At 37.3% G+C, this 24,701-nt stretch overlaps 2 protein-coding genes across 3 annotated transcripts in view; one reads left to right on the top strand and one right to left on the bottom strand.

Moving 5' to 3' along the window:
* The first annotated feature begins 31 nt into the window (after positions 1-31).
* On the top strand, positions 32-16,094 carry LOC124157918 (dystrophin-like). Its single transcript, XM_046533004.1, has 12 exons — positions 32-283; positions 358-494; positions 633-852; positions 1,056-1,215; positions 1,662-1,811; positions 4,162-4,270; positions 6,390-6,559; positions 6,703-6,940; positions 10,110-10,435; positions 12,027-12,524; positions 13,523-13,652; positions 14,525-16,094. The coding sequence occupies exons 1-12, from the start codon at positions 192-194 to the stop codon at positions 14,665-14,667; spliced, it is 2,373 nt and encodes a 790-aa protein (XP_046388960.1). The 5' UTR covers positions 32-191; the 3' UTR covers positions 14,668-16,094.
* A 3,717-nt stretch (positions 16,095-19,811) lies between these two features.
* The window catches only part of LOC124157917 (hillarin), a 211,514-nt gene continuing 206,624 nt past the window's right edge, over positions 19,812-24,701 (bottom strand). For both annotated transcript variants that reach the window (XM_046533003.1, XM_046533002.1), the window contains 2 exons: positions 23,809-23,939; positions 19,812-23,126 (listed from right to left, as the gene is read on the bottom strand). In XM_046533003.1, coding sequence (XP_046388959.1) covers positions 22,482-23,126; positions 23,809-23,939 — 776 coding nt within the window. In that variant the 3' untranslated portion in view covers positions 19,812-22,481. The remainder of the gene's footprint in view (positions 23,127-23,808; positions 23,940-24,701) is intronic.

Genomic DNA, 24,701 nt, shown 5'->3' with positions numbered 1-24,701 from the left:
GAATGATTGGCGCTGCCTTCGCCAGCTGCAGTCAGTTGTTTCTACGGTTTTGAATTATTTTGAACTACTCTGAATGTTCTGTTCCGACGAGTATTTTCCGTTAATGCCATTTAAACACCTTAGATGGACTAGTTACGTGCGGAATTCAGTAATTTAGGTACTCCGAGAAAATTATAATCCATATTACATGCATGTGTCCCCTGGAATCACTTGAAATGGACGCAAAACTCCCAGAAAACTGGGAGAGGGCGGATAACGACTTGGGAGTACCGTATTACGTTGAGTAAGATTTTTCTCAAATTTCTCTTATCTGAGTATCTATTCAGTTTAATATTATCCTACCAATTTATTTTTCAGTCATAAGGATAAATTGACTCATTGGGATCACCCACTGTTTTGTAAAGTTACGGAACAACTTTCTAGTTGCGACTCCATCAAATACTCAGCATACCGAACCGCTGCAAAAATAAGAACTTTGCAAAAACTTCTCCACTGTAAGTACGATAGTTTCAAGGGGTAAATGGCTCAATATAGGTTATGTTTTGAGTGCTTTCATACCTTTCATAAGCTTATCAGATCCTATAATTCCAGCAATTTTAATTTGTACATCCATATCTATTTTGTTTTTCTAGTCGATCATGTACGTTTGAATGTTGTAGCTGGTGTATTTGAGCAACATGGACTCTCAGCCGATGAAAATACGTCTTCAGTGGAATGCGGTCATCTTGAAGCCATTCTATCTGATATATTTTTTGTGGCCAAAACAGAAATCCAAGCTTTGAATGGGAAGCAGTTTGATCAACACATTGCCACTGAGCTGGCTCTCAATTTGATATTGAACACTTTTGACCAGTAATATATACCTTTATTTATGTAGTGTACATCCTTTATTATATCTCGAACCATTTATTTTATCTCATTTTATTTGAATAATAATGGAAGGGTGAGACCAGAGAAAAGTTGGTCTTTTGGCAAATAGTATTTGTAGTAATAATTTGGAGTAGCCACTCGTCATTGAAGCAAAAAAAATGTTTCTCTCCATTATCCATTTATAGGAAACGCAGAGGCAGTGTTAAAGTGATAGATGTCAAAGTCCTGATGGCTATCCTTAGTTGTGGATTAACAGACCCAGCTATATTTGTGCAAATACCAAAAGGTAGAGAAAAGTGGGCCCAGAACAGGTTGATGGAATGCTATCGGTTTCTCTTTTTCCAGGTAGGAAGGTCTATTTTAAGTCTTTAGTTGCCATTTATAGAATTAACTCTCGTTATTTAATAACAATCTTCCACTTAAAGCGATAATATGTACAATTTATTGCTTATGGTAGACATCACAGCTCATTCAGGATATTTTGGCTTCTCAATTTAGAGAAATGTACACCCATTGACTAACTATTTCTTATGCCAAAAAGTACTCTGCCTTTGCTAAAAACGGAAAAAATTATTTATCTTTGATTTCTGCAAATGAGATGTTCGTTTGTAATAATTTTAACCTGTAAGCTGTCTGGGTTATGAACTTTTATCTCTTCATATAAATGATAAGACTGAATTCTTTGTTCCCCACAAAAAAGTACATATTATTGAAATGACCCAGCTTTCGAATTAATATGTACTTCATATATAGGTCTGCTGATCAATCTGTCAATTTCATTCCTTCCTTAGGCCATTGAAGGAAATGGAGGAGTGGCTGTTAGATCAAGGTTAAGCAGTCTGTTTCACGCAGTGTCAACATTCATTGGAATATTCCTGAAGGAATGGAGGGGTTTTGGCTTGCAGTTTGTCCCTGGCACCTTATACTCTTGCATGGAACTGGTGTGTATATTCATTGAAATGTGTGTGGTGCATAAATAAATTTATAATTACTTAGGCATTATCTGTATGTAGAAGAATTTGCTAAAAGTAGGCAGAAAACCTTGTGTTTGGCTTGCCTAGCAGACTTTGATAAAAATAAGTATAAATATGTAATTGTTTGAAGTGATGGTGGATACTGTGCATCTATGTAACAATGATAATATGCCATAGTCACAATTGTCAGAAAATGTGTGGAATTGTGTCCGAAGCAGAGGCATTGAATTTTTTTTATTTGTAATAATCCGCAGTAAGTTCATTAATAGTGAGAAGTGGTTTTCAATAGCATTTCACTTCTCCTTATCTTGAGCAATTTCCTTTAGTACCCTTATGTCTTGATGTTCTCTTATTGAGCTGCCCTGAGCACCTATGTTTGCCTTCCTCATGGATTAAGTTAACGGATCAAGGCAATGCATTGTGGAATTTCCGTACATTTAACATGCCTGACTTTCTCATGGAATTTTATTTTTATTTTCCCCTCAGTTGCTCAGTTTTTTTAACATGAAAAGACTAAATGACTTGTCTTATGGGTCATTATCTGGCATATGGTGCTCCTTAGTTCCCTTTCTTACCCCATCTTCTGTACACCCCCTTGTTTCCCACGAAATATTAACAATATGGAAATGTTTTATGCTGTATGCAGACAGTGGCGGATTCAGTGTAGAGACAAGGAGGTAGGGTGGGATAACCTCTCAGCAGTAGTTAGGGTCCAACCAAAATTACCATTTTATCTAGTGGAAATTGGAGGGAGGCTTAGCCCCATTCTGGATCCACCACTGTCTGTAGATATAGCTTGTTGTCTGTTTCACAATCATGGAGGTAAATATTGGGATTACTGATCTGAGGATGCATGAAAATTTAGTGCCTCTAGTCATTAAAGTTGGCAATGATTCTCATTTTATCCTGATTTCAATCATTGCAATATACGCATGTCTTGTATGAACAATTTTCAAGTGATATTAATGGATTTACAAACTTGTATCGTACATCAATCTGAATTCATTCAGTTTTGAGTTGATAGCAATTGTTTACATAGTGTCATCCACTGATTCTTGATGGCTGAGATATTCTATGTATTCATTGTACTAAATAACCCCTAGTTGTTTCACTTTCGTTAATGATAGGCTGACTGAAACTTTATTCAACACACCCATGTTGAAAAAAAATTTCAATATGGGTGTGTTGAATGAAGGACTGGTATTTTTATGAATCATATTTTTGCTAATTAATATGGTTATTGTTTAGCTGTGTATTATTTTAACTTGACCTTTAAATGCCTTGGGTGCCCATTTGGGCATGGGGGAAAAGCTACCGCAGGTGCCTGTGCAAGCACACTAACTTAACCTTTTGACACGCAAAGTGCCGGTATATCGGCTCCATGTTTAATCCCTTGCTAAAATCTTGGTTCATTGTATTTTGAGTTAATTTCACTTTAATTCTGGATATTATATAAATGCTTATTGATGTAAATAATTAATCTGGCGGACAACTGTTAGAGATTAACAAGGAATGATAAATGAAAACGACCACACGTGTTGAAAAACATGGCGAAACTGTGGTTTATTGTAAGGAACAACTTCCGGTGAAGAACAAAACAAGTGATCACAGAAATATGACATTTGGGAGATTACCATCTATTCAAAAACGATCAAAACACTTATCCCTCTTGATGAAATGGTATTTCTTCATTAGTATTTAGAGTTTTTCGTAAGCAAAAGAATTTGTCTCTTCTTCCAAATGCCTGATGCACTCTTGAGTAGGGCTTGAGCTTTTTGGAAGTGAAGATGGAAATTGATGTAAGAGCAATAGGGTTAAAGGCCATTTAAGAGCAAATTAGAATTAAATTGAGCTGTAAAGGGAGAACACTGGGAAAATAAATCTGGTGGCTAAAGGTTTAAATAATTTTGAAAACTCCAAGCATGAGTTAACTCTTTGAAGCCCAAGCCTGAGTATACCTCGGGATGTGTATTTCCTGCCAGGGACCCGAGCCTGAGTAGTGACCCATTCGTATCCGATTTCATGGGAAAATGTTCCGTGCATTTTTCTCGTGTCCCAACTATCTAGCCTGTTTCCTTAGCTATTTAGTCTTTTTGTATGGAAAGTGCTGCCATTTGGCAGCTCCTAAATATACATATTTACTTCTAAATTGACTGGAATTTATTTTTTTTAATGTCAAAAACCCTGGGTTTGCACAACCTGCACATGAAAGTACCATGGGCTTCAAAGTGTTAATAATTGGCACTACCTACTTACATTCATTAGTGATTTAACTTATTGTTGGTAGGTTATAAACTACTGTGCTGTTATTTTAAAGGCCAGTGAAGAAGGTGTTTCGGAAGAAGATTTCCTGAAGTGGTTGGAATCTGGTCCAAGATTGTTTGTATGGCTCACTACTCTTCATAGAATGATGGCTGCAGAATCAGGTGGGTAAAATGGTAGTTTCATCAGGAAAGGTGATCTTTTTGTCTGGTGAGAGACCAGAGAATTATTTTGGTCAAGGAAATTGAAATTTTTGATCACTTGCTTCCTAGAGTTAGTAAGTTGATATTTTAGGCATGTATTGCCAAATGTGATGCAGAAAATTTTCAAAATATGGACCTGTATATTAGTGGCATAAGAAATACCTATGAAGTCTATAATAGGGTAGTTTCCTTCATCAAAGAAAACGAAAGGCATTGATTGCGACTCGTTAACCACCATTAGTGTATTCATAATACACAAATTATTTTGTTTTTGAAATACCGGTTTTGACGAATGGCAAGGGTCAAATTTTATCCTCATTTGAAAAAGGCCAGATTGGTGCCCATGCGATTCCACTCCACGTGACGTCACCGGGACCTAGTTTCTACATGAGAGGATAGGAGTTATGCATCGTCTGAGGTTACCAATGCATGCACGAGGCACAGAGCTCAGGGAAACATGTCTTAATAATCACCTATTAAAACTGGCTTAGGTCGGAAAGTTTTCTTCGTTTGATAAGGTATTAATAAACCTTTTTTAAGCCAAGCGCTACCAGCCAGCAAGGTACTCAGCTACCCGCTAGCATCCTGCGTCCTATCAGCGCTCAGAGCCTCGATCAAGGTCACCTCACAAGGCGGGAGGGGGAACCAGAAATGCGTCGCACGGACTTTTCCCCATCATTCCTACTTACGCGTCGCGTTTTTGCGCGCTTGAAAATTTTCACTTTTCATTTAATCGTGAAAAATAGATATCGTCATTTAAAAATCTAAAAGCATGAAATACGTACTCCAGGAGTAATAATCTTTCGATTTAGGCAATAAAAAAATAATGGGAAACCACCCTATTTAGGCTTTTTGCAAATATATTTTTTAAATGAATTTCAGCCTATCTTTGTGTGTTGGATTAATGTAAAATCGTGTGATAGTGATGGAATTTAATTGGAGTAGGCATAAGAATTGGCTCAGTCCACTTAAATAGAAGTCAAGAAAAGCTAAGGTATGCATGTTTCCTGTGATGCTCTTTTTCATTGCTTGTGTTGGATGGTGAGATTCTTGTAATAAATTGTTCTTGTTACATGTAGCTCAAGTTTTTAAAAATAATGTACATGCCTGTATTCTGAAAATGAAAGCTGAAGTAATTGCCATTAGATCTTAATTGACCTTTCATATACCATTGATTTATTATTGTGTTATCACCATGAATGAAAGGCATGGGAAAATATCAATTAGGAAAGCGTTAGACTCATTAATATGTCTGTCTACATGTAGGGGAGACCTATCCGTTGTGGTGTGATCTGTCTTTTTTGGTGATATACTTAGGCTCTTAAAGTACACAGAAAGTCTGCGTAGTTATTGCTATCTATAGCTGAAAATATGAAAAGTTTGCATGCTATGTAAATTAAAAATGCAATAAAAATCATCATTTTCTCTGATGGAAGCCCAGATTTTATGCTCTGCACTCTTAAATGTTAATTGGGGATAACTGTTACTGAATGAACTTTTCCAGTTTGCTAGGTGAAGTGATACATTTACTGTAGAGCCTCAAGTCTGTCGTTCGATTAACCATGCTGTGGATCATCAATCTATCACTTCCTGATGGAGTTCCCCTAAGCACTTTGCTAATTGCTCGCATAGTGTATGTACCGTATGTATAAGGACCAAAAATGATATTCATCACAATTATGTATGCACAAGAGCAGCCAAAGTGGGACCCAAAGAAATGGGCATTAAATTGTACAATAATTTGCCATTATGTATGAAACACATAAAATATATAGGTACATCTAGGTATAAATGTAGTGTATATTCTTCATTCTATGATGATGGGTGCTTGTTCCCAAGGAATTCTCCTTTGGTGATAATTATTAAGTTAGACATTGTCATATTTTCCATTTTTGGCAATAAGAATTTCCAGCTCTTTGTACCATGTATTATACATAGTCTTTTTGTGATGCTAAAAAACTTAGGTGTTCCCCTAGGAAAATGTTGTGGAGTTTTCCTGCATCCACTTTTATTTTTGTGGAAGTTGGTACTGTTAATCCAACTGAATGGCTTAAAGAAGCTTTATAATATTCTCCTACAGTGAGGCATCATGGTGTTCGCTGTGTTCTCTGCAAGTCTTCTCCGATTGTTGGCTTGAGGTTCAGGTGTCTCAGTTGCCTTATGCATGACCAATGTCAAGAGTGCTTTCTGCATGGGAAGACTAATGGAAAGCATAAACTTGGACATCCTATGTATGAATACTGTTTACCGGTGAGTTACCAACATGTGATCTCGTGGGGTAAACACCATTTTGCTAATTGAGAATGGATATTTTATGTTTTATGTATGGAGGAAATGGATGAATGTACTTGGATATGCATTTCCATGTCTGACGCAAAACATTATTTTCCCAGACAACTAGTAGAGAGGATCGGGAGGCACTTGTGAAGACTCTGAAGAACAAAGTCAAAAGCAGTCGCTTTAGAATTATTCAGCCAAGAAATAAACATGATGGTTCCATATGGGAGAGGCGATCAGTGACGTATGTGGACAATGAACAAATTGAAGGAGCCAAGTGCAATACGGAAGATTGTGTGGGTGAAACGCAACTCCTGCTGCGAGAATTGGAGTTGACGTCTGGAGGAAATGAAGGTAACTTTAAAGTTTGAAGTAACTTGTAAAAGGTGATTGGGATGTAATTTCTTTCCTCTCATTTCTTTTCTTACTACACAAGTCCCTGTAAAAATAGTTTCTCTTTTAAAATCTTGAGTATTAACACATTTTATTCCAAAGTAAGCAAAATACTACTTCTGGTACCCAGAGTACAGGTGTAAACTTTATCCACCATCCTGCCTATGGTACAACTTCCTTTAAGAAATCATTTAAAATTGTAATTTCTTATCTCTCGGACAATCTAACAGATAGAGTAAAATTTGTTGACAATTTCTATACCAAGGTTTCAATATTTTTTAAATTTTATATATTTCATGTTTTTCATGTGTTGCATTGGAAAACTTTCATCATACAGTGGAACCTCGTTAAAGCGAGTACGGGCTATAGCGACACTCCCGCTATAACGAGAGATAGCCGATGCACCGTCAGTTGACCCTATAATAAGCGTGTTAAAAAATTCGTTTTTACGAGACCCTTGTGGTGTTGGCTCTCGCCATAGCGAGGGTTTCACCGCCGGAAGACTTTCATCAAGACTCCTTAACCTCTGTAATTGCTAGCGATCTGTTAGAAATGAAGTTAATGGAGTGCTCAGTCTCAAATTTATGTTGTAAACTGTCGTTCGATAAATAAGTAGTTAATTTTGGTGAAAATATTGTGGCATTAGCATTCGCGAATCCTTCATCTTCTTTTGTTCCTCGGGCTGCAGAAAGCAGTCGGCAGCATACCCGCACGTCCTTGAGTTGCGTGAATAGAAAGCATTTGATGGCAGTCACCATGGCCAAAAAAACACCAAACACGTCTAAGCGAGAAAATAAAAATAAAGGAGTAATATGAGAGTGTCGAAATTAATTCATCTTCCTATTAGCTCAGCAAAATAAAAAAAACAAAAGCGCCCAAGGAATGCAGACGATGAAGAGTTATAAGGAGCTTTGTTCGGGTGGTTTTGCCCATTCAAATCTGCGGGAACTTCTGAGAAAGGGGCTACGCCCAAGCCTAAAGCGGAGTATTTCAGGGATAGATTGCGAATCAAGAATTTTAAGAGTGCGGAAGGTTGATTATACTAATGCGAAGCACCAAAGCGCTATCTCCCCTCATAATTGCTGGTGATGCCTGCGGTGTAAACCCGAAGTCGTGGAAGAAAGGACTCCGATCATAAGTATCTTTAGAAGTATTCCCCGGGTTATATAACATAGACGGAACGGAACCTTTTTACATACAACTCCCCGACAAAACCCTTGCAGTATGAGGTATTTCTTGCAATGATGCCTCTAAAGGTAGGTAGTGCGCCTTAGCGATGATGTAGGATGTACGAAGCATTGATACTCAGCGTGAATTGCCCGGATGGACGTATTTATTCTCCGTTGCGGATTTGCAAGGGTGAACTATTTTTCGTCAGTGGTCGGAGTCGAACTGGCGCTCTCTTTTGTCACGTGGGTAGCCGAGCATCCCCTGGTGGCCGCTAGAAGAACTCACAGAAGAACTGACTCTCGTTTGCAGTGCCGTGGTAAACTCGGTGTATTATTTCAAATACGTCGCGAGCGTAACAATCAAAAAGAAACTTTTTTTCAACAACGGCAATTTTAATCACATCATTTTTCAAGCTTAGCAAACTTTTTACCGTAGGTAATGAAGATATTACATTATCTGATAGAAAAAGTCTTCCAAGGCGGGAACGTTATACAACCTTCCACCGTTTTCGCCTGTAGAAACAAATGTAATGCGTTATTTCACTTCACTGCCGCTTAACGTACAGAAACAACAAACATACACCAATGGAAACATTTGAGGCATTAAATAACCGCGATACTGTTTTATCAGTTAATTTTTGAATTTTCAGTAGAAAATACCAAAATAATAGAATGATCACGTACATGAACTAATTAAGTGCATAGAAAAATGGCTTCGTCGGTTGTGCATTGGCATAATGATTGACGAAACATTACTTTCCATTATTTTTATTCAGTGCGGCGCTTATAAATTGTTTGAATAGTTAGTCGTTGTTTGAGTAAGGAAATTTAGTGATGCAAAAAAAATCGCCTTTCGTCTGGATTTATGCTTACATTTATCGGATAGATGTTTATCTGTCGCCGCACCACTCCTGTTCCTGTATATCTGTTCGCAACAGCTATATTGGCTATTATTTGCTCCACCTCCGGTAAAGCGACAATTCGCTATAGCGAGTGTTTATTAGTGCACCGTGGGGTGTCGTTATATCGAGGTTGCACTGTATGTAGTACTGTATCACTAGGAATAGGCATTGTGTTCTATGGAATGATTTTGTTTCTTACTGTAATTGTTTTTTGATACTAGAGTTCATAAGCTATAGCTTGATTAATTGCTTTTCTTCTTCTTTCCTGCTACCAACATATTGATTTCAGGAAATAAGGTATGGTTTGTTATAAACTTCATGGTATTAATATTTTAATTCATTCAAGGAAAAATATGAGATTTCTCAAAAAATTTATTATTCATAGTTTTTCTTTATTGATCATTTTCGTCACTGAGATGACCAGGGTGAGTATGAGTGCTCTTAATTTACCATTTGAAAGGTTGAAGCATAGTCTTTTGGCTGAATATAATGAATAAGTTAACACAAAGGATGGTCATTTGGTATTGTGGTACATATGAGGGCAGGGAATGGAGGGGCGAGGAAAGTGCTCTAAAGAAAACTCTACTCAGAAAAACTTCACCTACCCCCACATTCCTACTTGGCAGCATTTTCTTGTATCTGCAAGACTGAAATCAGACATTTGTGCAATTAGCAAATTCACTGTATCCTATAGCAGGTGAATCCTATTTAATTGGTTTGTCTCGCATCCTTGTAAAATTTGCAATTGCCAGTTTCACTTCATAGTAACTCATTTTGGCAAACTTAGACCATTATTCGTACATCATGATAACTTTTTGCCTGCTGAAATGAAAATATACAACCTTGGTAACTTTTCACTGGAAAATTATTTATTGGTACAAAGCGTTTCGACGCTGAGGCATCATTCTCGAGTACTACTTGAGAATGATGCCTCAGCGTCGAAACGCGTTGTACCAATAAATAATTTTCCAGTGAAAAGTTACCAAGGTTGTGTATTTTCACAAAGTAAAAGCCGAATCAATTGAATTCATCTTTTTGCCTGCTGTTTATTATTTCCAGTTGGTCGGAATGGAGAATGCATTAGTGAGAGCATTGATGTAATGCCTGCTCCACTCCCACCGAGGTACCCCAAGGAGGAGTTGAGCAGCATCATTGGCCACCTGGAGGAGGGCCATCGCGATCTAGGGGAACATATAGAGGGCCTGTGGCTCAGGCAGGACCGGGGTGTCAGGGGGGGTGGCAATGCCGCTGGCCTCCTTGGCATGCTGTGCCTCAAGGGCGCTGGGGATTGGGGGGACAGTGGGTCTGAAGAACTGATGTGCCAGCAGTTGCAAGGAACCCGTGTGCAGCTGGAGGAACAGGTGAAAAGACTGAAGGCTCTTCAGGTGAGTGCAACTAGTGAATAGGGAAACAAAAGTGTGATTTCTGGAAGTATAATTGCTGTAGTTTCTATGTTTCAATGGCAGTTTAAAATTGGAATATTGTGGCGGCTGAGTAAATTTGTTTATGGTTTTTTAAGGGTTTTTGAAGAGTTACAATAAAATTTCAGAATAGCCATTTTTCTGGAGAAATTTTAAGGCAAAATTTGACTGGTACATAGTGCGATTCTTCCTCAAGAGATGGAACTATCATCGTGGGATGCTCAGTGCTATGAGATAGTAAATATGTTGTACATTCCCTTCCTCTTGCTGAGCAATTGTCTTGTTCTAACTCCCCCAACTGGCTGCAGATGATGCTCTCCAATGTTGCCGATTGTGTGTTTTTCATTCTTATTGTTCAATTATCAGTGAAATTAATCCATTTCTCGAAGTTTTAAACTTGCATTAGACCATTTGCATTTCCAGTATTATTATGATTTTGGTTTCTATCAAAAACCTTGTATGCACGTATTTAGAGAATTCGACCATGTTGAACTTTCAAATTTCATGTTCTTTTTATTTCATTATCATAGAGAAAAATAGATCTTCTGGCCTTCATGTAGTAGTTAAAGTTTCACGCCGATTGTTTAACTCACCTTGCTTCAGGTGGTAAAACTGTTTACGGGGCAATCACCTTTCGCATGAAATACTGGATGTTTATCGTGTCTTGAAAGTGTTTGAATTTCTTATAGAATGAAAAGCAAATCTGAAAAAATCTTGTTCCTTACAAAAGTCAAATGACTCGTATGCATTTGTGTTGTCAATTTGTGAAGTCCCTGAATTTAACTTATTGCCATTTTGATATCTCTTTATGGTCATCATATCATTGGGTAAACATGGAGATTCATAGTCTATTATCAATTCTTACTTATAGAATAAAAATTCATAAAATTCTTCTGTAAATTTGCTTGTATTCTAAATGTTATGTTATCCAATTGCTGCTCTATAAATGTTAAAATTCTTTTTGTGTCATAATTGTAGCAATTTCATTTAAGCTTTATTTGCAATAGTACTTAATCATACTTCTTTAAATTCACAAGTACATATGTACTTATTAAATGTTCAGAAAATTATATCAATTGGGCGTTGATTATGTACCAGTCATTTGAGTAACTGTTTGTTGAGTTATTTTTCCATCACTTCCCTAGCCAGTCCCCCCAAATCATTCCTTACTTTCTCTTTCCTACTCCCCTCTATTTCCTGCTCTTTCCCAACTCATAATAATAAGTGTATCAATGGAATTGGTGCCAAACATGCAGAATAACTATGGCATGAAAACCGAAGTAAAAATTACTAAGAATATGGATGTTAGTAAATTATCCATCTCTTTCAGTTATTTGTTTGGGCTTTTCCTTCCATCAGGATGGTTTGTTGATGCTCTTCTATTTTGAAGTAGCCTGGAAAATTTAAAAAATAGAAGTTCTTCTTAATACTCGAGTAACCTTCCGGTGTTACCAATGCTCTAAATGGTGTTGAGGGCTGCTGTTATCTGTCATTTCTGTAAATCGTCCAACCTTTCTTTCTGCATATTTCAAGGTCTTTTCCTTTATGTGTACAGGAATGTCTGCAGAAAATTCAGCCTTCCTTTGGCACGGCCCGTGGAAGTTACGTGCGGCAGTGCCACCTAGAGAGCACCCCGATGCCCATGAATATTCGTGCCCACTCGGCAGCTCGTCCATTGCCTAGACTAGATGACTTGAGCCCCATATTGGCTCAGAAGCCCAGCATTAAAAGTCCTGAAGCTCAAGCATCCAGTGAAGAGAGTGTTGGGGTCATTTTGTCCAATTTAAATGGTGGATCGTACAGTCCATCGAATGCTGACCTTGAAGTGGAGAACAGGTTTTCCTCTAGTCCCTCCCTCAGTGTCCTGACTGAGGTCTCCCCTCAAGACTTGAGCACCATTCTCATGGCAAGGTGGAGGGGAGGAATGAAGGGTTTTGTTGGTTCAACACAAGTGAGCTCACCCACCTTCCCTGCTTCATCCATCTTGGGATCACCAACTCACCCTTGCCACATGTATCAGAAGAATGGTTCAAAGCGGAGAGCTGAAATAGAGGTGAGGTGATCCATGAGAGCACTAACTTCCTCTCAAATGTGGTAGATGATGTGAACATTTTTCTTGAGTTACCAAGATGTGGAACTTGGGAAATAGGCCTCTCTTATAAACAACAATACAAAAACCTGTTTTCACATTGGTTCATCTCGAATCAAATGCATATTCCCTTGCATATGACTCATCTGATCTGTTAAGATATGCTGTAATTTTTGTGTATTGCACTCCTTTTTTTCCACAAAAATGCAGAAAAAAGTTGGGCGTTTGGGTAAGGCCTCGGCAAGTAAGCACTTCTTTCATGGTCCTTGTCCCTTTTGGAGCTGGAACTCCTGGCAAGGTCAGGGAATTCAAAAATTCAAATTTTTAACAACACTGAACGTAGGTTTTCCCAGCGTGAGGCATTGTTGCTAACGGCTTCCGGGTGCAGCTGCGCATTGGGCTTTGTCGTGCTGCACCCAGACACGAGCACGACAAAGCGCAACACACAGCTGCACCCGGAAGCCGTTAGCAACGATTTTAACAACACTGTTTCCCTAACTTAGCTCTGCCTCCCTTAGATGTCTCACTCTATTGCCTTACATCATGCTGGGCTTGCTTCTCCGTCAGCTACCTGTCCAGTTGAGTGCTTAGCTTGAAGGGAGCAGAGGGGCCAAGACCAAGGTATTTGGGATCCTTAATCGAGTCATATGACTAGAGATAGTGAATTTTTCACTCGGTCAGTTCTTCAACTTGAAGGTTGCTATGGGTAGAATTTGAGGATGGAACTCACCCCAGACTAAGTAACAGGTGTGAAAGAAGTGTACAGTAATTTTCAAATTCAGGGGCCAATTCCTTTCCCAAGGCCACCTCACAATTTGATGATTTTTTATTGGAATGGATTTTTGTTGGGCGTGCAATTTACTCTGAATATGTAGGGGTCGACATAAATACATATTCCATAATGTGGATTCCATATTATTTTATGTGTGTAATGAAATTTTTTTTCAATGTGCTTTTCACAGGACGAGCCAAGTGTACTGGGTGAGATACAAAAAGACCTGGATTGGGTTCTTGACGAGCTGGATGCCATGCTTATCTCTCAAGTCAGTGACCAAAGTTCCAGTGGTGAATCTGGCTCTTCTCATCACGGTGGTTAGTTTTTATTTTTTCCCATAAAGATCAGCCATTCAGTTTATGCCAGAGCATAATTTTTTACGAGAGTTCTGGTTATGCATATCAATGAACTTTTTATTTTTCACAAAATTATTATTTAATTTTCCTGGTCACCCGCCCACGTGCACTCTTCAGCTCCTCATTTTCTTCTCTAAAGTTGTGTGCCCTAGATCTATGAAACACAAGGAGGCAGGTCAACTAACATCTTCCGATCCACCCTCAAAAATTTCACCTCGTCTGGGAATCAAACCACAGGCTACCTGCCATTGTGCAGTGGGAAAAGAAAAATTATGCAGACAATTCAAAATTGGTTCTTTCATCATGAATGTCTCTTCAAGCCAACAGTTTGTGAATATGATACATTCTAACTCTGACGTTTGCTCTTAAGAAATATTGAACATGACGTTTCAGGAGAGCCTCTATTATCCATTATTCTATTTTCCATTTATTGGATTACCCACTTATTTACTTCCCTGGACTGTTCACTTCCCCTCTACTCAAATGAATTATCCATGTATCACTTTTGATTATCTGTTTGGGCTTTCCCCTTCATTTAAATGGGTACTTGTAGCTCCACTGTATAAGAAAGTGTTCAAGTGTTAAGTAAGCACATTTTTGTCCTTATTCTTAACCCTCTTCCCTACATAAGCAAAAATGAGCATTTGCCAAATCACATAAATAAGTAAACTAGTTACCTCCCCATGGAGTGCTAACGTAATGCTTCAATGTCTCCTAATGTGTTCCGAGTATTTATCCATGTTCTTAATGAATTCCATCAGCTGGGAGTCAGTAGCATGTATTCCGGTGGATACAAATCTCGGACTACTTTATTGTTTGTTGTTCCCTTTCAGATCCAGGTGAAATGATGGACAACCAGAAATTATGCCGGGCTGCCACTCAGCTTGAGGATCTCTTGGCTGGTTTGATCCAAGTTGTTGAAAGGCAGAAGAAAACTGAGATTGAAACATCTTCATCTGAGGTGCTAAAAATGTAGGCTTTCTATGAAAATGTACATTATGCTTGGTATTATAGGGATGTAGTCCTGGTTATGAACTCCTGTGTAATTTTCAGCATTCTGAGCTTATAGTTTTATCTCTGTTGATTCCAGTGGAGGAAAATGGGGATTTTAGCCCATTGGCTCCTTAAAATTGTTCCATAATCCTGATGAGGAAGTGTGTCAAATGAATACCATGCAATTGCTATACATATTATGGTGTAATTGCCATTTAATCAGCTCGTCAGCAACATATTTTTCACTAGTCTTTAATCAGCCTCTATTTAAATCCTTGCCCAGACCCGTCATGCCTGGGTCATTTGCTGAGACTCAGAACCATTGAGGAGACTGGTCATTGTACAATATTATAAATTACATCAAGTCAGATGTTAGGGTATGGCAGCAGATAGGTGTTTACATGTGTGCTTTCTTAATTGGGAGACAACCGGTAGCCAGACTTCCAAACCTCGGAACTCATCTACACAATGTGCTATGAGGAAATTTAGGTAAAATATTGGTTTTCCTTGTTTTATGGAAGGAAAATTATGCCTTTATAAATGGTAAATGTTCAACTTAAAACAATTAGGGTTTTTTCTGTCTCTCGGCTTACCTCTAAGCTACACAATTAGGAAGAGAAGAGTCCTTATGCCTTATCATGAATGGAATTCTTAGAATTACCTTTTGACTTCCTTTAATGCTAGCCAAAACCTATATGTCACTATTTTATTCTTTATGCTACTTTTTTGAGACTTGGTGTCGTGACGTCGTGTCTCTTTTGAGGCTTGATGCTTGGTGTCACCGGTTCAGTGAATATTGGTGGTAGTCCATTTCTGTCACTAATGTATTGAGAATTTCATACTCTTCCTTAAACTTTTGAGAGATACTACAGCCTTAGGTGTACTCCCTCCGAATGAACTTCCTCCAAAATGTATTTCCCCATCAAGTAAACCCCTCATGTAAACTTTCCCTTGACCTTAGGCCATTAGGCCTTAGGCATGAACGAAATTAGAACAGGGGCTATTTTGACATCTCACATCCATGCATTCTCGCATGAGTTCTAGCAAGTCACCGCTTTACACCATGCAATTTCGACTGTGCCTTTGTACACACGTCAGATTGTGCAAGTACGTGCCTTGTGTAAAACGGCCTTAACTCTTTTTCTGTAGATATTCAGGGATAACACTCATGAGGTATACTTTAGTGGGATAGAAAAAATGATTACTCAATCGATCATTTTGTCTCATATATGTACATTCATATTTTGTGTTCGCATTTTCTGATAATATCTTGGAAGGGTGTGTGCATGCATGTATATCAATTTTACTCTGAATATAGATCAAGGTAGCCACACTGGATCATTTTGAAGGATTTGAATGCAGCCCCCAGAATAGCTGCTCTAGAAATTAGAGCATTTATAAGATTTTTGTCCTGAGAGATTAAAAAAAAGTCATACATATGTTATTGGCATGAAATGTTTTTGTAGGTAGCTGGAAAAATTCCCGTCCATTAGGTTTAGGTAAAATATCTTGTTTCCAAACTTGAATCCAACATATGTATAGTTAATTTAATCTATGTATTTTAAATATTGTTGAAATCCAGATTGATTGCATTCTTTATTTCACTGATATAAATTTAGCTAATTTAATTTGACTACTGTGAATTTTGTTGCTATTTTTTGTTTAGAAAATATTAATTTTCTATTACCAATTGAGATAAAGTTTATTGGAGCCCATTTAGCTTCAAGATGTTATTAAATTAGAAAGGAAGAGTATGCATGGAAACGGACTGATTGCAGAAGTAGATGCAAACTTGATCTTACTTACCGTATGTCCCCGAATATAGTCCCCCTCTGAATATAGTCCACCCCTAATTTTGAGGATTCAGTTTCGGGAAAAGTTAAAAATATGCGTTTGGATATTGTCCCCTCCTTTACTTTTACCATGGGCGTTTTTGGAAAAAAAGGGGGGATTATATTCAGACATATACGGTAATTCTTTTTTCTGTTACTGAAATGAGGTATTCTTGAAATTTCGTAACTGTCCCATTTCAAGAGAATTCGCTATCAACTCATTGGTAAGGGTAGCATAAATTGCAGTAATAATGTTAGTATTCAGAAGAAAAAATATTTTTACTAGCTTAAGTATATTAAATATCAGAGGATCTCTGTTGGAGTCTATGTCATGGGGACTGATTTCTGTAATTATAGCTTTTTGACACTTTCAGGTGACTCAAATGACATGAAAATACTAGCCGGTTTTTGCTATCCCCTAGAAATAGGCAAAAATGTTTTCTTAATTATTTAATGCTTTGTTGCAGCCTCAAAAACTGTTGCAGTTGAAATTCAGCTGCTTTACATGTCTATAGGTCTGAGATTACATTGTAAAAAAATTGCTTTAGAAAAAGATACCTTTGGTCATTTGGTGTTTGACAATTCTGGTTAATACAGATGGTTCTTAAATTACAGAATTTTTGCTCTTCAATCAAAAATAAAGATCCAATTACTCGTGGAGGTTGAATTTATAATTGTCGGTAATGCTTGATATGCATGTAGTTATTAACCAGGATAACCTAGGATTCAGAGGATCTCAGCGCGATGCAATAGATCCCAGTCTGAATGTATAAATGCTCTGGTCATTGAGCTTGGGTGTAGATAGTCCTTTCCTTCTTCCAATGAATGTGTACCCTTCTCAACAAACTGTCATCTGTATAAACTTCTTTTGTGTCATATGATATTATGTACATAGCTATTTATTTCACTTGAATTGGAATAATCTATCACGTTAATTTTGAATGCAAACGTAAGCAATATTTTCATCATTCTATGAGACTTAGGTTTCCTGTACATGCTTTAAATTTTACTCCATTACATATATATTAGTTAAATGGCTGACTATCTCTATTGTATCATAGCTACATATTCTATGTTTGACTTTAAAAGCACTTAGCTATTGTTTAACTACCTATCTTAGCACATTTACTCCTTGTATACCCAAGAGGCTATCATGGTATGCACACAAAAAAGCTTTTCAAAAACTTCCATGATGAAGATTCATGAGTTCCCTTTATGTACATTAGAGTTACGTGCAATTGAGGAAGCATTTTACAAATTAGGTTTTTATTTAGTACTATGTTCTTGCTTAAAGTATATAAATTTATTTTTTGAAACTAAGTTACAGTTAGGAGTACCTCTGTGGGAAAGAGTCATGGTTCAATGATTATATGTCATCACTTTTTTTATGAATGTGTAACATTTGAATGACAAAGCTGTGGAACCCTGTTTTTTCATTCCTGGATTTTATATTTTCATATTTTTTACACTATATTTTCCCATATCCCTCTTATGACGAATACTTTTCCATTTCACGCATCATCATCATCACTTCCCCAATTTTTAGGCGTCCCATTTTCTGAGGGACGATAGAATAAATGCACGAAGAGGGTTTTACTGTAGATATTAAAAAATTGTTCAATTGAGAGACTGAATTCATGGCATGTTTGTGTATGTATATTCATCAGGGGCGTTGCCAGGATGATTGTTGGGGGGCAAGACCCAGAGGATTAAGGGGGTGCAATTCCCCTCTGGGAAAATATATCTATTTTTATCTCTAGAAATCATATTTTATGCTATTTTAGCTCTTTAAATTACACAATTGATTGGTCATCGGGAAGCTGTTTGCAATTAGCATATTGGTGGAGTTTGGATTGGTGGATTAGCATAAATTAGTTTTATAGCTTAATATTTTTCTGCTAAAATTAATTGATTTGGGGGTCCATGTGCCCCCTTGGCTACGGCACTGATTTTCATGCTTCCATTTACGATCTCGCCTAAATTTTGGAGGAGAAAAAATCAATGTTCATACATGTATGAATGTTATTCCCTTACAAAACATTTCCACTAAGGGTAGCCACCCACCCTTTTGCTATCCCCACAGAATTACTCTTCCACTTGATATCTACCAAACTTTTGTTCCGAAAAGCATCTTTTTACTTGGGGAAGAATAACAAATTAATCTTCCTTTTTCCCATCATTATGCAGCTTTTTCGGTGATATGTAATGAGCAATCACGTTTTAATACTCCGATTCATTGTTTATTTTTTAAACATTAGTGGTTAATGTTTCCTCTTGTTGCTCATCTTTCTGGTAATTTAAAATAAATACTAAAATAATATATTTTGATATTTCTATCTTTGTACCTTCAGTGAAATATGTTTTTGAGCCTCCTCCTCTAAAAGAATTCAATGGTACACAACCAGGGGCGCCGACTTATAAAAAATATTGGGGGGGCCAATATCGGGGGTATTACCCTGGGAAGAGGTTAAATTCAAAGTGTGTCGCAGCACCGTAACACTATCATAATTCACACCACTTGTTTTCAGTTAACCCACATACTACCTTAAAATTATTTGTTTTAACACATTATTGAATGTGTTTTAAAAGGTATCTATCGTCAAACATGGGAAAATACCAATATATGTTTGTGATTTCAAAAAGCATATTATAACTTAATTATTTTCTTGAGTTATTGAGGGGGCTCCGCCCCCCCTAACGAATCTTTGAGGGGGCTCGGGCCCCCTCTGGCCCCATGGAGTCGGCGCCACTGTATACAACACACCATGCACACTTTCTATGGCCAACCCTGTTAATATCATTTACATAATAATAAGTAATATGTTTTCAAGAGGAAATACTTTTGCATAATGAAGGCCAGCTTTATGAAGTTTTGTGGTATTTTTTAAAATTGATTTAGATTTACCACTATCTTTTTTCAATTTTCACTTACCTGTTGAAATCAGTGAGAAAGAATGATACAAACACAAAATTTTAAACTAATGTGCTATGAACTTTGCAATTATTATCATGTGAAAGGGCTATTCGGATAAATTATGAAAATTTGTTTTTATTTGAGCAATGCTATGCAGTGTTTGCATTGGAGGCTTTTGCCAATATCTGTAAAGATATTTTTTATGTATATTATTCTTAATTTGTGTGTTTATTAATATTTGGTGCAATATGAGTTTCGTATTAACGTTTTCCGTGTGTACACTTTTTATGTTCCTATATCTGTGTAACAAAAAGTTTTGTTTCCTGAGTGTATTTCTTGAGTTGCAAAATGGAATATGTAATAAAATGAAGAAAAAATTGGTTTACCTTATTTAAATTTTTTTATTAGTTAAATGCATGAATATTTACTTTGTATAATAAAAACAGTGCTTATAATTAGATATACACATGTTTGCATTGCACATGAAAGAGTATTTGTATAAAAATATATATACACAATTATGTATAACAAATATTCTCCGCTGAATATTATCATTGACCAGTTGTATTTAATCATATTAGGTATAACGCAGTTACCGAATACAAAATAAAGTAGGTGCATGAATTTATCACACTCCTGGATGAGATTGTGTTGAGTAAAAAATTAATTTCAGTGAAATTTTATTTTGGTTATCACTGTCAAGTTGGCTTGCAGGAATGAATATCTCTTCACTGCCCTGCCAACCATTGTCTGTTACCACCTCCGTAGAATTTTTAATCATCATTAACGAGAACATAACTTTAACTTTAATTAGATCATAAAAGCTGCCAGGCATTAATTTGCTTAGAAGAATAGAATCAATGTTATAAGCTTACGAAAAAGCTCTACTCACTTTACCTGCATTAGCGATATATGTAGATTTTTCTTTTCATTATTATTATTTTCCCTTACATTGACAGTAAGTCTTGAGTGCCATGAATTTTCTAATGATGGAGTTAATTTTGCGCTGTATATTTAAGTGGTGTTGATTGTGAAGATATCTTCAATTTGCATTTTTCAGAGCTCTTAATCACTGTGCTCGAAAATGTATCTCATTTACCGGCAACTGCAATCAGTTTGTACGTATGTATTCCACCCAATTGCAGTGACCGATTGTGGGGAATGGGAAAATGGTAATCTTTAAGGTGGCTTACCATCAAAAGTTTTTGTTTTTACCACATTAACAAACTATGTCAAATAATAATAGATGAATCTCTAAAAGCCACTCGTCCATGCATATCAGACCTCAGACGCCTTATTGCTGTGAGGTATTGCAAACCATCACAGTACCATTGACAGTGATGAACTGCCTCCCAAAAACGGTCTTAATCTGTCCCTTTTCAGGGGAAAACTATTATCGATATGTCTTTAAAGTTTTTTTTGTGTTTAGTGGTAATCACGCGTTAAAATGCTTAGTGCTCCAAGAGAAACTGCTGATATTCTGTAATGAATAAAATATTGATTCATCATTGAACTGGAGAGAGACCAATTAAAAGCTCTATGTTTGGCTGTTAAATTCTTCATTGTTCAGTATTGTGAATGGTTGAAGTGATTTCTTGGTTACCTTGAAACCACTCACAAAATAACATAAATGGGACCTTAATTAGTGCACCAATTTTATGAACTTACTTCCCTAAAAGCATAATTATTAATAATTTAATTATCTGCTTAATCATGATTGCTTACTTCATTTATAATAAATTATTAAGGATGTACCCGCTATATATGATGATTATGCCTAGACTAAGATGATGAATAACACTTTTGTGTCAGACGTACTTTCGTGCTGTAAGTAAGATGAGTTGAAAACATTAATGTGTCTTGATCTTGGGTACATTGCATGAGGAATAGGAGGGAAATTAAGTACATAATAAGTCTAATTTTAGTCTAGTATGAATGGAATTATCGATTGATAGGTATATTTATGCTGTCATTGGGCTTCTTAAATGCTTGTGTGCCTGATTATAATTTGTACATTGGCATAAGGAAATGTTTCACTAATGAAAAGTTTTGGTGGTGGAGTCATGCATAACTATCCTATTTAAAGTCAGGAAATAGAAAGATGTAGCTTTATGGAGATGATTGCATAGGTACATACGTCAAAATTATGATGCAGATGAAAATGCTTGGTAAAATGCAATGTGTAAATCATTCAAATTCTCTTTCCCCTCAGTTTAATGAACTGTGATTTTCTTTTCTCTCATAGTTATGATCTACCCTCTTAAGGCATCATTATCCAAAAGTAACTTTCGAGAGCATGGACTTGGAGACAGTTTAAAATGAGTGTAGTGGTTTAAAGTTTCGAATTCCAAAAAAATTTGATGCACCCTTCCTTCTTCTTTCTAGCACCTAGACATAACAGTATCAAGTCCCTTTCCAAACTTATTGAAAGCATTTAGTGGTGGAGATAGAGCCTTTGTATTTGGCCTTCTAATCAAACCACTGCTCTTTACTTGACAGTGATGTCTATATCTGGGTCCATAACCTAGTGCCCTGCTTCATATCACTTCTAAGTATATGTTGGACCCTTGTAGAGGGTGCGATTTTTACAGATCTTACTAAGAAGTGATTGCTGGATATAGAACTGATTTCTGGGAATATGTACACACGGTACTAAAACTCTTATTTACAACTCCAAGACTAATGAGTTCAGTAGCATAAGTAAAAATTATTTTGATGTATACATGGAAACTCATGCCCCTAATTTTTATGCTCATGAATCAAGAATCTGCACATAGACTGGTCTTTAACAGCATGTTAGCTAGTTATGTGACGAATTCCCTTAATAATTTTTTTACTTGCAGCTCATAATGGAGGATGCAGTGTGCATTCTTACCAGTCTGTACATAATACATGACTTCATTTCTTGAAGACTGCTCTTTAACAGTGAGAAGAAACACGAGTTTTCAAATACTCTGGGTCATCCCCTCGTTTCTGATCCCACTTGTTATGTTTTCGACCCTCCCAGAACCCAGAGGGATAGATTTTGGAAACAACAGCGTCATTGACTAGTTAGTTCTTTTTGGATGAGTTGATGAGGTATTTGCAACAGTGTGTGAGGAGGTGCTTCTCAGCTGTCGCTGCCGCACCCAGACCCCCTGAGTCACCCATGTCGGATGAGTCCATGCCCTCCGGCATTGCTTCCCTCGTGTAGATGTCGAGGCCATACTGTCCCTCCTCGGGAAACGTAACGTGGAAAGTAACGACATCTCCAATGAAGTCTGTCTCGCCATTGTCTCCTCCGTTCTCCCCCGAAAATGGTTCGACAGTGTGCGAGACGTAACGGGAAAGCTTGCGCTCGTCTGCCCCATTTTTGTGCAGCGCAGCCACGAATGCGGCGAGCGGTCTCCTCATGCGGAATCGTACGTGCAGGGAGCGACCGGCGAAAGCGAGGGCGTCCGGGTGAGAGAGAGGTTCAAGGCCAAAGAGTCTCTTCGCCTTGGCCGGTCCCCACTCGCCCCCAGCGCAGTCGGGAAGGGGAACCATGACGGTTGCAAGCGAGATGCACGTGATGCGGAACTTGCACACGCTCTTGAACTTCATCGGTTCTCCAGTGAGATACTCCCTTGGAGTCACGGCATTGGCGAACACATCCAGAAGGAAGGATCCACTGCAAGGAGCATGGACTCGGAAAGCCACGACATCCCCAACCACCGACTGGAAGAAGAGGAGCTCATTATTGGATTTTCATGCAGAGAAAATTTGCAGCACTGATTTCTACAGTTCATAAGGACATTCAGTGATAGTGAGCCTTGGGACTTATCAAGCTGGCTAAATTTTCTTGGATGGAAAGCAATTCAGTACCATTGCTGGCAGATGGATAAAAGTGATTCTACTAATTATACATGCATGCTACATTTTTGCTTGTTCGTGATATTTTACTAAAGTTGAATCATGACCAATTTTTGATTGAAATAAGAAGAAACTCAGGGTTTCATGTCATTAAATTAATTATGATCTATTAGTCGTGGAAAAAATATCCATTCAGAACTGGTAATTTGAATGTAAATGTGTTTAGAATCAGATGGACATGATTCAATCTGTGGTGACTTAAAATAAATCTCAGATGACAATCCCAGAGGCCTGGTTGCACAATACATTAACTCGTATGAATTTATGTGAATGAATGAACACTCAGGGTCGACCAGAATGAAATATGAATGTATGTGCAGTAACAGTATTAATGCATGAAGCAAATTGGAGCAAGTTCTATTTTGTGTTAATGGATTCACACAAATTTGGTGGTTAAATGAGGCATTTTTGCTATCATTCTTGCAGTTACCCAGAGGTAAATGTTAATGCACTGAGTAACCAGGCCGGAAATCAAAATTTTCATTACCTGCATAACGAAGCGTTTCAAACTGACTCCGTCGTAGGTGTCCGATTCAGAGTCACAAGACTTGAGGTTGTAATGGAAGATGAGACTGGACTGCATGTGCGGAGGCATGCCTATTCTGATGGTTGCTGCCCCTGTAGACAATTACGGAAAAGGAGGCAATCAATACAGGTGTTACTCACAATCTACCACGAATCTTTTCTATAAATATTTAATTGAGTTCATTTTCTCTTGAACATATTTTGAATCCAATTTAAGTATAAGATTTCAGCTTAATAAGTGAGAAGAAATCGGGTCACATGAGCTTTCATGAACAAACTTTTTATTTTCAATTTGCATGTAGGCATTTGCCAGGAGATGCACAAGGTTGATTACAAAATTTTAAGCTCCATAATTTTTATGAGGTCACTTATTTTAGATGAATGTACATCCATAATGATTCCTAACAAATTTTGTTTAATCAGACACAGCAATGTTTTCAATATCATTCAATTAGGTGTTATTTTAAGTTGATTGTGAAAGTGGGCAGTGTGAGAAAATTTCCCTGCCTTAATGAGTAAGTACCTATGGACTCTTGGAAACCTTTTAATTGTCAGCTCAGAGCATTATCTCTTGTATTTTGTTTTCATTTGAAATTCATTGATAAATAAAATTGATATGATAATTATTAGGCCTCCGAAGGAAAATAAAAATCCCTCAATTGCGCAGAACTTAATTTTTTTCTCTATAATGCTCCACCAATGCCTTACAAAATACTAGTAGTCCAGGAAATGAAGCATTTTGGCTTGCAATTTTTTCAAACTGAATCGATTTTCTTGAAATTTTCACAATAAGTAGGGAATATACCAAGAATCAAAATCTATATCATGCCGACGGGCGCTTTTACCCTGGGGGTG

The sequence above is a fragment of the Ischnura elegans genome, chromosome 4 (assembly GCF_921293095.1).
Source record: "Ischnura elegans chromosome 4, ioIscEleg1.1, whole genome shotgun sequence".
In the NCBI taxonomy this organism is placed as follows: Eukaryota; Metazoa; Arthropoda; class Insecta; order Odonata; family Coenagrionidae; genus Ischnura; species Ischnura elegans.
This window is presented reverse-complemented; position numbering and strand designations above follow the sequence as displayed.